The sequence below is a fragment of the Amblyomma americanum genome, chromosome 2 (assembly GCF_052857255.1).
Source record: "Amblyomma americanum isolate KBUSLIRL-KWMA chromosome 2, ASM5285725v1, whole genome shotgun sequence".
In the NCBI taxonomy this organism is placed as follows: Eukaryota; Metazoa; Arthropoda; class Arachnida; order Ixodida; family Ixodidae; genus Amblyomma; species Amblyomma americanum.
Genome location: NC_135498.1, coordinates 17,248,976 through 17,262,722, shown reverse-complemented (window position 1 = coordinate 17,262,722; position 13,747 = coordinate 17,248,976). Strand labels below are relative to the sequence as shown.

Genomic DNA, 13,747 nt, shown 5'->3' with positions numbered 1-13,747 from the left:
GAACATTATTAATTTAACATCTAGTCTAAAACACATGATCACGATTTGCAAAGTCTGTTCCACAAAATGTTTTAAGTGCTCGAAGACATGTTAGTGCGAAAGCCCTCATACGCTCACCAACATCGACCAAGAATCTTGTCATCTTTGGATCTTGTACCGTTGCCCAGCAACAGCGTTGACATGTTAGGTTAAAAAAGAAGTCAATATCCACGACTGGGAGTTAAACCAGCGGCGGCACAAATAGATAAGCTACGCAGGATGCTGCACGAGAGCACTAGGATGTCACCGCAGCCAAACATGCCTCGTGTAAAATGCAACAAACTCTCACGCTGTGCATTGCACAGAGCCTTCTTAGTCCACTAAAACTGCCCGTGCTTTCGCACTATAATCGCTTTAACCAAGATAAAGCCAGAACATTTTTCCACTTTCCACCTCTGTCAGTGCCGAGTCCAGATCTTACTGTAGCATACCTCCGTTCCATGAAGTAATAAGTACTGATTTAAAATACCGGTACAGCTAACCACACGTAATTTTGTTCACAGCTGAAGACCTTTCATGACAAGTTAAGAGACAAAACAAAAACCACCCTAAGAAACTGGTACCAAGCAACCAGCATTGATGGTAAGTTCTGACTGCTATGTGCATATGCTACATTTGAATGCTGCTGACTTCTATTTCATTCACGTACATGCAACTACATAAAACGAAAGAGTTCATTCCAAGGCAAAAAAGTGATGTAATTCAAATAAATGCAATTTAACTGACGCACGCAGGTCCATCATTATGAATAGTGTACAATATCTCAGATTTGCACCTTTCGCGGGTGGCCACAGACACTCATACACCAAGGGGAAAAAAAAAAAACCTTTTTTACATCATAGCCCACAACAATAAAGCAAATATGTGTAGGTTAACAAAGGCACGTGCAATTTAGCTTAATGATATTGCATCCTCGGACTGAAGGTATGTTTCACCCAACTGTAGCCCAGGGAATGTATGCATAATCTTGATGAATGCGCATCAGCTGGTGGCACATTTCTCTCGCAAAAGAGTGTGTGCCTTTAATACCAGTTTAGCTGCTTATTGCATCTGTATGCTACAGCTTCACCATTGAGAATGAGCACTTGAGCGAAAGGCACTAAAATCCTGCCTTGCGTGCATGATGATCCACGCCAGGAAACTCTTTAGTGAGCCAAAATGAGAGGTGATGGTGCATGCATGCGGTACATTTAACAATATTGTTATTCAGCATACATCTCAAAAGCACATTCGCCTTTTCACTGCACAGAAAACATGGAAGGCCACGCGACCACAGCATGCTTCACACACTGACAACGTTCATCCATGCGAGTCTGCATGAGCGCATACAAAAAAAAAAAGAACTTTGCAATTTCATTAATGATCACAGCTTGCCCAAAGTAGCCAATATGGCAGTTGAAGTGAAAATGAAACCGTTTCACTGGCTACCTAGAAGGGACAACAGAGCGTAAACGTCATTTACAGCGTAGCGTTCTGAACTTGCATACAATGGCCAAATACAGCCTGAGAATACAGAATACGAGGCAGAGGATTCAGCGCTCGTGTATGCCTCTAGCCTTTCTCTCTGTCGTTTGTTTTGCACTGTTTTAATTGTGAGGCTCTTCGCATTCTTGGCTAAGTTTGCCACCCTATTTTTCTCATACCTTAAAGGTAATTGCCCACTGATGCCAAAATAGCATTCTTGATGTACAAGTATGTCACCTTCTGCAGTTGTATGAACCCGCAAGTGGTGGTGCCACATGAACTTTGCTTTTACACAATTTTCTTGCTGATTAAAGCTTAGTTTTCGGTAAAAACGACATATCGACTGTCATGTGAAGCTAACCTATCTCTCTAGCATGACTAAGTATTCCACTTTAGGGCAAGCTTCTTAGAGTGACACTAAAGAATCAGCAGTTATTTGTTTTCTACTTGTGCTGCCTGTGTTCATTTCTTCTTGATTTCTGGGACATCATTAACTAGCATTTTCTCCCTGCAATGATATGCAGGTTACCAAACGTAAAATGGGGGGGCACTTACGGTAACGTTGGGGGCTGCTGCAATGCTGCACTGTTGTTATCCGTTCCCAGGTCGAGCCTGTTCTCCAGGTGCGCCTCATGCGAGCGGCTCTTGGTCAGGGGCGGCAAGGCATCTGGCAGAGCTGCCAAGCTCCCACTGGGGCTGCCCCCCGCCCTTTTCCGGGATGCAGGGGGCGTCGTCGGAGGTCGCAGGGCACCCCCAGAGGGAGCCAGATGTGTGCCGCCATGGGAAGAGCAGAGCTCCTCGGAGGGCACAGACGTGTGCGGGCGCCGAGGCAGCTGAGATGCGCCGGCCCGGTCCCACGAGTCCCAGTGCAGGTCAGCATCAGCGTTGGGCACCACACCCTGAAGCTGCCGCTCTGCAAGACAAGAGGAAGTCGTTCGCCATGCAAGCATATATTGTTACGGGAATAAACGCCCAGGGCACGGCATAAGCCAACCAAGTGCCCTGGGCGGAAGAAGAGGAGGCGCGGGGAGCGCGCAGAGGAGCGAGCGCACGCAGAGATGAAGATAAAGATCGGAGCCCGCCGGGCGGTGTTCCTGGAGCTCTCTCCAACCAGGCGTGGTTTTCTTTGGGCGGGAGCGTCGTCCCATTTCATTTTTGGTGGCAGCGGTGGGATAGCGGCCACTCGCGCTCGGAAACAGGCTGCGGCCGAGGACGTCGAGCGACCTTCGGCTCACGCGGCACGCGGCGCGGCGGACTGCACCGCTGATGTCGGGCATTACGACGGCCTACCCCTTCCCCTGGCATTTGTTCCCATAGCAATATATAAGTCGACGTAAGCGACAGCACTACAGCAAGAGTTCTCAAACTGTTTTCAAGGGAACCTAATGGCTTTTAGAGTGCTTTTTGTGTTCCTTTTGCACTGAAATCCATGCATGCCTCACTTCCACCTTTCCTTTACAAATTTTACTTTTGAACTGAAGATTCTACAGTTCCTTAAAGCTGACTGTTCCACTATACAGCCAGACATTAGTAACATCTCAGAATTTTCAGCCAGGCAATGCATTTGCACAGTTTCTTAAGGTTCCCCAAGAATAAAAACACAGAGGAGCGTTCCACTACAGCAAGAGATGGGATGCACTTGGAAACAAACTGTCTGCTGGGTGAACTTATGGCTGCAAGCCAACAAAGCATGTTGGTAACGTTGGTAGTGATGCACATGGCAACTGCTGCTGGCAAATTGCTGTACAAAGTGGATGCAATGGCTCGAGAAAGTTGCACAGGCACTGTTCTTTACGGTCAGTCTGCAAACGCTACACCTTGCACACATACAAGACCACACTGTGGCCAGCAAACAGTAAAAACTAGACATTTGATGAGATTTGTCACAAGTGGACAACTACAACACGAAGCAGAAGTGCAACTCCACATGTAAACTTTGCTAAAAAAAGGAAAGGCAATAAACAATAAAAATGCACCACTAGCACTTCAGATCAATTAAAATAGAGGGCTTTCCATTTCATTGATCAGAAAATTTCTCAAGAGCCCCAAAAGGGTCCAAAATACCCATTCGGCAGCCACTTGACCAATGCACTAAGTTTCTATCTTACATGATGCTGGTTCAGCATGTCCCTTAGTCTGGTCTCTCAGCATTTCGCCAAGTTAAACATGTCCTCTTTACGTACCGTTATCACAGTTTTGACAGCCCCTCAGAAGAAGCAGTTGCTGAAATCACTTTCATCTGTTCTCCCAGGCTCACCGAACTTACCATAGCATTATTTCTCTAATGAAACCCTGTCTAACTGTGCCTGTCTCTTGATGTGTTGTGAGCGGTAACCTCGTATCAGTGTGAACAAGGGAGGTGCTGCTCACCAGTGTAGGTCTTGAGATTGCGCATGGCAATAAGGAAGCGCCTCTTCTCTTCTTCTCGGGCATTGACAGCACTAAGGTAGGCTTTGATCTCTTGCTCAGGCTTCTCAAGCATGTCATCAAATGTTGTGAACTTGTTGGACAGCCCCTACACGATGTGAGAAAAAAAGGAAGATACCCTGAAGATACACTCTAACACAATCATGCAAGTCAGCCTAGATGTTGCAACATTTTTTGGCAATGGAGCAAGAACTACAGAGCCAGAACACCTCTTCCTACACAGCAACGATAGACCCCTGTTGCAGTTAATATTTTTCTCTTAAAACATAGTATGTTGGTAATACTAGTTAGTTAAGTATAGTTTGAACACAGCTGCCAATTTTAAGTGTCTGATGGTCATAGAATAAATAGTACCTTTGATTACAACACATTTTCTCATTCAAGCCCTGTTACAAGAAGCTTTTGTAGATGATGCCAGCTACACCAGCAGTGAGCGAAGTAACTGGGCAGCAAGTAACAAGCCAGATAGCCAGGCACACCGCCCTACAGCCCAACTATATGGCGGAATGACACAGTTCAGCATCCTCCGCCCCTCTAACTTTCGCTTTATTTCCAGGAAGAGTAGTTGCACAGTATAGCGGCATCTTTCAAAACCAGAATCATTTACGAATGCAGCATGTGGCATGAAGTAGCAGACTTGCTGTGGGTTACACAACAGTCTGCGGGAGACATATTGATGAAGCAAAGCTGTTTGTCTGGCAGGCCAGGAATTGAACTTGAAAAATTTCGCACCTCCTAAAGTTAAAAAAGGAAAATAGCCGTGACACTGTGCTACACAGCACCAGTTTCCTTCCCTTCCTTTCTCAACCTTGCACGGTTCCATATGCTGCAGGCTTAGAAGCAAAATCTAGAAGACAATGAGCAAAGTTATGCCACACACTGTGTTCTCATGTATAAATTATGACACAGCTGGTTGCTATTTGCAAAGATTAAATAAAAGTACCTGCTCTGATCGCTTTTACCCCCTATCGGACACATTTTTTTTTTTCTACAATGGTATCAAAATGGTCATTTAGTACCTGTGCTGCCATCTGCTGGCAAACCAAAAAATGCTTGATACGAGCCCTACTAGCCTTAAACCATACAAAGAGTGCCAGCAAAATTTGGGGGACACTTAAAGGTGCACTAAAGAGGAATCTGAACTCAACTTTTTACAGCGGGAACTCTATCTACACGTTACGGGCATTCTTAGAAACTTCTAATTATTATCCTCTGTGGCCGATTGCCCTAATTACATTGGATTAAACGTCCCGGCTCCCACCCTTTTTTTTAAACTGAATGCGGTACATAGGCGGAGTCAACCAACACGTCAGCCAGTGCCGCGGTGGCTTGCCGCTCTGCCATCGGCGAAGCGATACGTAAATCAAAGAGTCCACGTAAATTTTTATTTCCGCGGACCTAATTTGCGGCTATTATTGTCTGTGACTGAAACTGTTTTTTCACAGAAACCTAAAAAACAGAATAAAAGTGAAAGCAAAGCTGCCACTGGACTGGCTGAAAGGCACTCCGCCACTCCGCCACTCCACTCCGCCCACCTACCGCGTTCAGTTCAAAAAAAGGCGGGAGCCGGGATGTTTAATCCAAGTCAATTAGGGCAATCAGCCGCACAGGATAATAATTCGTAGTTTCTAAGAATGTCTGGAACGTGTATATAGAGTTCCTGCTGTAAAAAGACGAGTTCAGATTCCTCTTTAGTGCACCTTTAAGCTCTACCTTTAAAGATAAGACATGATAGTGTTGACGAGTCTCATCAGAAGTTCCTCTTGCCCACGCAATCATGAACACTGTTTCCTCTTTCCCAATCATAATCATGTGAAAGAATACACAACAAGCTGTCACATGCATATAGAGCCCTGCTTTAACCAAGCCGTATGAATGTGCCTGCATGCCCTAGCGGTAGCATGTTTGACACTCAACTCAAGGGTCAGGGGCTCGATTCCCGCCTAATTGCCTTAATTTTCCTTTCAGTGCAATTACTTTATATATTTACATGTCTTAATGATGTTTGAGTCATTCTGTGACCCTTTAATCATCAGTTTTCTAATGTTTTAATCACTTCTCAAATCTGCCACTCCATGTGTGATGTAGCCAACCACCTTTTTGACCAATCTGGAGTTTTTGCTCACGCTGCCATTGAAGACAGCATATTTGCTGCACAATCCAAGTCTTGCACTGTCACCTAAAACACGCGACAAGCTGGATTCATCATGAGCCAGAAATGACAGTCAGCATATGACGAGCCTAGCTCGTTGAAGTCTACTAGGGGATTAAAGACAACAAATGTGAAAAGTAGAATCCTGAACACAAAAGCATTTTCACCTCCAAATATTGTCAATTAATGATTACGAGTATTACCATTAGCAGAGTTGAGTCATAGGACAGATGGCAGAAGTTACCCAATATTTTAGTTTTGATGCAAATGACTGAACCAAAACACAAAGGCAGCACTTATCAAATGGCAAAACACCAATGCATGTGAAGCACCTTATTTCAACGCACATGAAATGCGAGTTGGCTGGGAAAGACTGCCAGACCATTTTGATGACAGCTACATTCGGAGTAGTTGCCTACCCTAAACTGATAACTACATTCAACTGTACGTAAGAGCACAGTATCAAATGATGCAATGACCTGAGCATTCAAAACATACATACGTCAATGGAATTTGGTGTAAGTCCAACAACCTTGAGCCACAGGACCAGTTTCGGGTAGTTCTTGAGTTCGGATGCATTTTCACATTCGCCACACTTCCGTTTTGCCAGCACTTGACGGCTGAATAGCTTGATAAGTTTTGTCTGGGCAAAGAGGAGTAACGGGAATCAGTTGTGAAAAAACCACACAGTGCCCTGATGCAAAGTCCTGCATGAGGGCACTTGAATTGCACCTTCCACATAGCAATAGCATTTGCATGCTGAAATATGTGTTGAAAGCGCATTTTTCTCCTGAACATACAGCTAGCATTGGTTCAACCAAGCCTAGCTATGAACTTCCCAGACACACAAACAGTAACGTCTCATCACAGTAACAGCAGAGGGGCGTGAGAGTTACTTATTGCAACCATGGTTTACAACGGTGCCTGTAGTAGCTCACAGTCTTGATGAAAAAAATTCATCACTTCATTACGTTTCATTTTATCACAGAAAGACCTTACTCTTCAGTTAATCTTTAAAGAAGCCTGGGAGGGAACAAGCACAAAGAACTCGCAAGATGCACTGCATCTAGAGTAATGAAGAAACCTTGTTTCTAATAAGAGAGTAGTAACTAGCTGCATGTTTTCCATAAGATGACCAGAAACCCTTGAGCAGTGCTATTGCTGTATCTGTCCAACACATGCACAATACTATGTAGAAACATGCCTCGAGGTTCTGCACCAGCTGAAAAACAACGGTTTCCCTGGCGGCTTTCCCAGGAGCTCACATCTCGCCGAATCAAAGGCGCACCCTCAAATCTGAATCAAATGCACTGATGCATACCTAGAAGGGAATGACCTCTACAGATGTAAACGTGACTAAGCTATCAAACTACTATTACAAACGCAACAGCACGCCAAGCGGCTAGCCACAACCAGCTTCGCCTCGCTCAGAGAAAAGTGTTTTAGGAGCATTACAAGACATGTCAGTTTCCACAATAATGCATTCCTCGATGCACGCACTTACAACTTTAGCCCCACAGAAATATCACATCTGCAAGGAACCTCCAGTACGTCAGCGCTGACAACAAGCTGCTTAGGCTGAACAAACAAATGACGTTTGTGCCGATTCTCCCAGAGATGACTTCTCAGAACGGCAAGATTTCACGAGACTGCCGAGAGCTAAATCAAAAACTGTACAAACAGCAGCATGTCTGGCGTGACAGATAGTACTGGACGGGATTCCCATTGCGAAGAATTAGCATGAACCCAAAATACACAGAAGCAGAGCGAAAACACGCCCGGCATACTGCTCACAACAACAAAAAAGCAACGAAGTGAGTGACACACTTATCCCAGAGCGAGAAAACAATGCGTCCTAGATTCCTGAAAGTTAAAAAGTAACTACTCTCAAGCGAAGATTAACCGGCATGAGGAACTTCAGCGATCTTCGGCGCTCAAAGAAATTAAACTAGCGATTTTTCCGGCTTTTTGCTGGCCGACTTGAAGTCAATGGAAACTTGGGTGTCCTCAGATAGCCGGCTCGCGATACCTTTCTGGACAACGCCTGAGACACAGTAAAAAAACACCAGAGTTGTACTCACTTCGAGAGCTCGTATTTCATGCTGCGTTAATTCTACGCTGGGCGCACACAGCGTTCGAAGACCATTGAGATGCTCGGCATTAATATCAATCATATCTTGTGCTGTGGCGCAGACTTCAATGGCACTTTTTACTTTGTTCTCGGCCTCAGCGTCTGCCATGGCGACCTGGTTGCTACTTGTAAATGGTGTCCGCTAGTGGATGACCACGCATCATGACAGCATGTTGAGCCCGGTGGAACGACAGCTTTGCAACCATCACTTAGTTCTCCCATCGTCACCCACTCCGCTATACCATGCCCGCCATTACCAAAGCACTTGCAGCGAGAATGCACGAGATGCGGCGTTGCTGAGGTTTGGCCAATGACGTCATCGAAACCGAAACTTACTCTGCGCTCGGTAATCCGCTGTTTGTAACGGATTCTTGACACGTACAGAACTACTGAGTATCGTACGGATACTCCGGCGAATTCATTTAGTTATGTGCTGCATAACAACCATCACTAAGAGCCGCGCATGTATAATCTTATGGCTATTTATTTCGACTGATTTCGCAGCTCCGTATTTTATATAATTGTGTCGAATGAAACGAGATATCACTTGCGGATCCTGTAATTGTAATGCTTCAAATGTCCTTGCATATGATTTTTCTATTGTCATTCCAACTGTGCACTCTCTTGACCACTGAAAATGCTTGCATACAAGAAGTGGCTGACCACAATGTTTTGGAGATGTATTCAGCGTTGCGTGCCTCAGAGGAAATCGAAAATTCCCCAGGCCAAATAACTGGCTTGTTCACCCTCAAATTTCGTACAGAGCTAGGTGGCACTTGGCGGAAATTTTTGCTTTATGCTACGTTTGGGTTGAGTGACTGCTGAATCGATAAGAATTAATCAGAATTCCCGATCGTATGCGGCGATGCCAGACCAAAAGAAGTTATACGGCGATTACACATTACACATCCGTGACAATGCGGATCAGCACTACAAAAAAAAAAAAAAAACTTCGCAACCAACCTAACTTTGCAGTGAACCTCCGCCCAAATTCAGGGCCGCCGAATAGGATTCCTCCGTGACAACGAGTACACCGTTATAAAGGCTTTTCCGCTCAGAATTCGCGGCGTGTCGGGACCATCAGAAGCCCGCGCTATTCGCTCAATTTTCGACGACCACACCTAAGAAAAACGACATTTTCTAAATTTGCGCTGCATATTTCGCTATAATTTTTCGTTACGGGAATGATGAAGACCCGAAGGTAGCGAAAAAAAATTGAGGAATAAAAAATTTTGACCCGATTGGCCATTTTATATGCCGAATTGGCAACGACGATGGCGGATGACCTGCGGCTTCCTGTAATAATTACTCCGCTGACAAATCACAACCGTGAACAGTAGCAGTAGTACAAGACATTTATGCGGCCAAAATTTACAAGCCGAGCATATGGACCGCCTGGGCGATCAGTCGAAGATATATACTGACAATTTTAGCGTAGCCGGACAGCCGTACAGCAAGTACGGCAACGCGTTACCGTTGCTACATTTGCCAGGCTTGCCTAGCTACATTTAGCAGTTGCGCATTTAGCAGTTTAGTGCGCATTTAGCATCACCAGTTGCCGTAGTTACCGCGTTTACCGTCACCATCATCACCCTGCATGACTACGCCCACTGCAGGGCAAATACCTCTACTATGTCTTTCCAATTAACCCTGCCCTTTGCCAGCTTACCGTACTGTGGGGCTAAAACTCTCATTCTTCGTTCCCTTTCAGCGTCAAGCCAGTCGAGCCAGGTGGTGATGGAACGGGAAGGGAAGTGATAGGAACCCGACTGCTGAGCAGCCGGGCAGTAGAAGAGACAGTAAAGAAAATAATTTTACTATATGAAACAAACGACAGACATGAAAATTCTTAGGCTTATAATTTCGTCTCGTGGTTGCCTTCTTTTTTTTAGGGAACAAGAAAAAAATTACAATGGACCCTATTTTCGTCTGTGTGGCGGTCCTCGATTGGCAGCTTCACTGCAGAGCGCAGAAACGTGCGGGGAGCGGCCGGCTTCCCTCCCAAGTGCGCTTGGCAAACGTACCACCAGCGGCCCATCCTCATCTTATCTTATGCACAGAACTTGAACAAAGTTTTCACATTGCTTTGCATTTCCCGGTGCATATTACATAGTTACGCGTGTGGTCACCTAGGAGGAGTCATTGAGTTTTATAATTAGCTACCCTTGGTATCCTCATCTTATCTTATGCACAGAACTTGAACAAAGTTTTCACATTGCTTTGCATTTCCCGGTGCATATTACATAGTTACGCGTGTGGTCACCTAGGAGGAGTCATTGAGTTTTATAATTGGCTACCCTTGGTACGAATATTAAAGGCCTGTCGCGCGGATGAAACTGAATCGTCTCGACGAAGGCCCTTTAATGAAAGATGATTCGGCAGTGTAATTAATGTGTGAATAACGTGAACCCCTAGAACACATGCATCTCATTCCCCACATAATTTCCTTAGCTCTCACAACGTGTTTCTTAAAAGGGCCCCTAAACACCGTCTGAGGAGAGTACATAAACTCGCTCAATCACTACATTGTGTTGTCATGAACACCTGAGCCAAATAATTCACTCCTACACGCAGCAGAGAACCTACAGTCATGCGGCCAGAATTTGGCGAGCCCTGTTCTGTGATGAATAAGTACCACAACCGCCATGCGCGTCGGCGGCTGCTCGTGGGGGCAAGCTGTAAGTCGTGCGTTGGACTGATTTGTAGTAAAGATCGCGTATTTCCTCTTTCCGTGTCAGCTGTTACGCGTTTTTCCAATTCAAGAGTGACAAGTGACTGTTTAAGCAGAATCGGCTATATCAGCCGCTTCAAGTATATAATTGGCCTCTGGTTTATCGGCTTAACAAACACCACGGAGGCATATAAGCACTGGATTCCAACTTCGGTCACGTTCTTTTCCGCACCTGGATGCAGACTTATCGTCCGCATGTGCCGCAGTGGTTAAGAGCGCTGCTGCCTGACATCCTCGTGAGGGGTGCCTCGATGGACCAGGAGGAGCGATCCTCGAGGCACCCTATCCCTAAGGCTGGGTTATGCACCTGCACGCTTGAGTATTGAAGCGAGAAGCTTCACTGCGCCAGGTAAAGCAGTCGTCGCGGAGGCCGGAGAATGACCTTGAACGACCTTCAGCACAACCACGTTAGCCGTGTATGGCCATGTGTTGTACAGTTACGGTGTCAAACCCTTGACTCCTGACCTTGAATTATGACATTTAGTTGACCTTTGACCTTGAGTTTACCTTTGATATTGGGTGACCTTTGTGTTGACCTTTGCCCTTAGGAACATGCGATGGGGTAATGTGAAGCCACGCGATGAAATCCGATGGGGGTGTCAAAAACCATGTGATACCACGTCATAGCCACGTGGTCGTGTGGATATATATATATATATATATATATATATATATATATATATATATATATATATATATATATATATATATATATATATATTGTTACGGTGTGGGATGCCACGGGGTGGCCACGGGCCCGCCCAGAGAAATATAGCAGCAGTACGGAGGAGAGCCGGCGAAGCACGACCGGCGGCGGCCAAGCGTTCTCGTTCTATCTCCCTCGTGCTAGAGCCGCGCGCTCGCCGCTCGCGCTCGCTCTCCGCCTCTTTTATTCCCGTATCACCTTTCCACTGGGGGGGGGGGGGGGGGGGGCGGAGAAGTCAGGCCGTGCTTTGATGCAGGGTTTCCTGGGGCGATGCAATGTGGGCTCGCAGATAGGAAACGGTCACACTCTTCGTTGAATTCGAAGTGTGTGAGCTGGGCGAAGGTGTCTGCAGTCGCCGAAGAAGGTCCCACACCGGTTAGGCTAACTTCAGGGAGTTTTATGCATATTGAGCGGCGATCCGTTTATGGGACTGCATTGCGTGGGGAAGGCATGGAGCCAGCAGGCGACGACGGCACTGATGAGTACCCGGTAGCTAAGTCGGAGTCACCGCAGGCGCCGTAGACATATCGCTTCATGTTTGAAACATGCTCTGGGAAAATGTGGTGCACACCGCATGGTCGATGCTCTGGCAGGTCTTCGAGGCGGTATGTCACGGGGACGAGTCGGGCAACGACACGGTAAGGGCCGCGGTATCGGGGCAAGAGCTTTGCGGCACGGCCAGTCGCACGGATGGTGCGGCGAACGAGGACCAAGTCACCGGGCCGGAAGGGGGGATGTGGTGGTGCTGCCGCGTTGGCCGCTTGCACACGCGCGTGAGCCGTGAGGAGGTTGCGCTGGGCGTCGAGGCGGGCGGAATGAAGTCGTTGAGCAGATTCAGTTGGTGACGCAGTAGGATGGGGAAGGCCCAACTGCGCGTCGAGAGGGATGGAGGGCGTTCTGCCATAGACGACTGAGAACGGCGTCACATGCGTTGTTTCTTGCGCTGCAGTGTTGACTGCAAAAGCTGCAGCAGAAACAAAACGATCCCAGTTTGTGTGGGACGGAGCGACGTAGGATGCGAGTATATCCGTGAGGGTACGGTTAACACGCTCCACGAGGCCATTGCACTGCGGATGATTGACGGATGTAGTGGAATGCGCAATGCCGAAGGAGCGGAGGGCTCGCTCGAATTCATGGGACATAAAGCAGCTCCCACGGTCCGTGATGAGGCGCCGGGGAACACCGTGCCGAAGAACGAGATGCTGTTCCACAAACGCGACGGCATGAGCGGACGACGTGTCTGGAACGGGCAGTGCTTCGACCCACTTGGAGAAGTAGTCGATCGCAACCAGAACATACCGGTTGCCGGCACGCGTCTTCGGAAACGGGCCCAAATGATCCAGTCCAACCAGCTCGAAAGGTGAACTTGGTGGCGAAAAAGCCTGCGGGGGTGGCTTGGTTACACCTGTGGACGGTTTTCTGTACTGGCATGTCTGGCAGGACGCCACGTGTTCCTTGACATCTCTGGACATATTAGGCCACCAAAACCGCTCCGACACTCGTGCGTAGGTCTTGCCGCGACCAAGGTGACCAGCCGTGGGAGCGTCGTGTAAGCCGCGCAAGATTTGCGACCGCAGTGTTGCCGGCACAACTGGCAACCAGACGGGTGGTCGACCACGGAGCCGCTTCACATGACACAAGAGGTCGTCCTTCATTCGATAGACCCGGCGTAGTTGGCGGAGGCCTGCGCCGGCGGCGGTGCCAAGGGAGTGGATTATGGCAGCAATGGCGGGATCTTGCGTTTGTGCAGTCCTCAGGTCCGTCAAAGCCGTCACGGAACAAGGGTGGCGAGAAAGGAAATCGGCATCTTGATGGGCAGAGCCGCGCCGATGCACTATTGTGAAATTGTACTCTTGAAGTTGCAGGGACCAGCGTGCAATCTTGGCATTCAAATGTTTGGCGGACTGCAGCCAAGTGAGAGCGCTATTGTCCGTGACTATGGTGAAGTGACGGCCGTACAGGTAGGGACGGAACTTCTCGACGGCCCAGACAACGGCGAGGCACTCGAGTTCTGAAGAGTGGCGGCGGCGCTCAACGTCGGAAAGCTGGCGGCTGGCATAAGCTAGGACTTTGTGGTCACCAGACTCGTCTTCTTGC

General features: G+C 47.4%; 1 protein-coding gene across 1 annotated transcript in view; it reads right to left on the bottom strand.

The window, feature by feature from the left end:
- The window catches only part of ksr (kinase suppressor of ras), a 33,877-nt gene extending 25,384 nt beyond the window's left edge, over positions 1-8,493 (bottom strand). Inside the window, exons 1-4 of the mRNA XM_077653342.1 lie at positions 8,164-8,493; positions 6,585-6,725; positions 3,874-4,018; positions 2,059-2,416 (exon numbers count right to left, since the gene is read on the bottom strand). Of these exons, the coding sequence (XP_077509468.1) occupies positions 2,059-2,416; positions 3,874-4,018; positions 6,585-6,725; positions 8,164-8,322 (803 nt within the window). The 5' untranslated portion in view covers positions 8,323-8,493. The remainder of the gene's footprint in view (positions 1-2,058; positions 2,417-3,873; positions 4,019-6,584; positions 6,726-8,163) is intronic.
- Between the last annotated feature and the right edge of the window lie 5,254 nt (positions 8,494-13,747).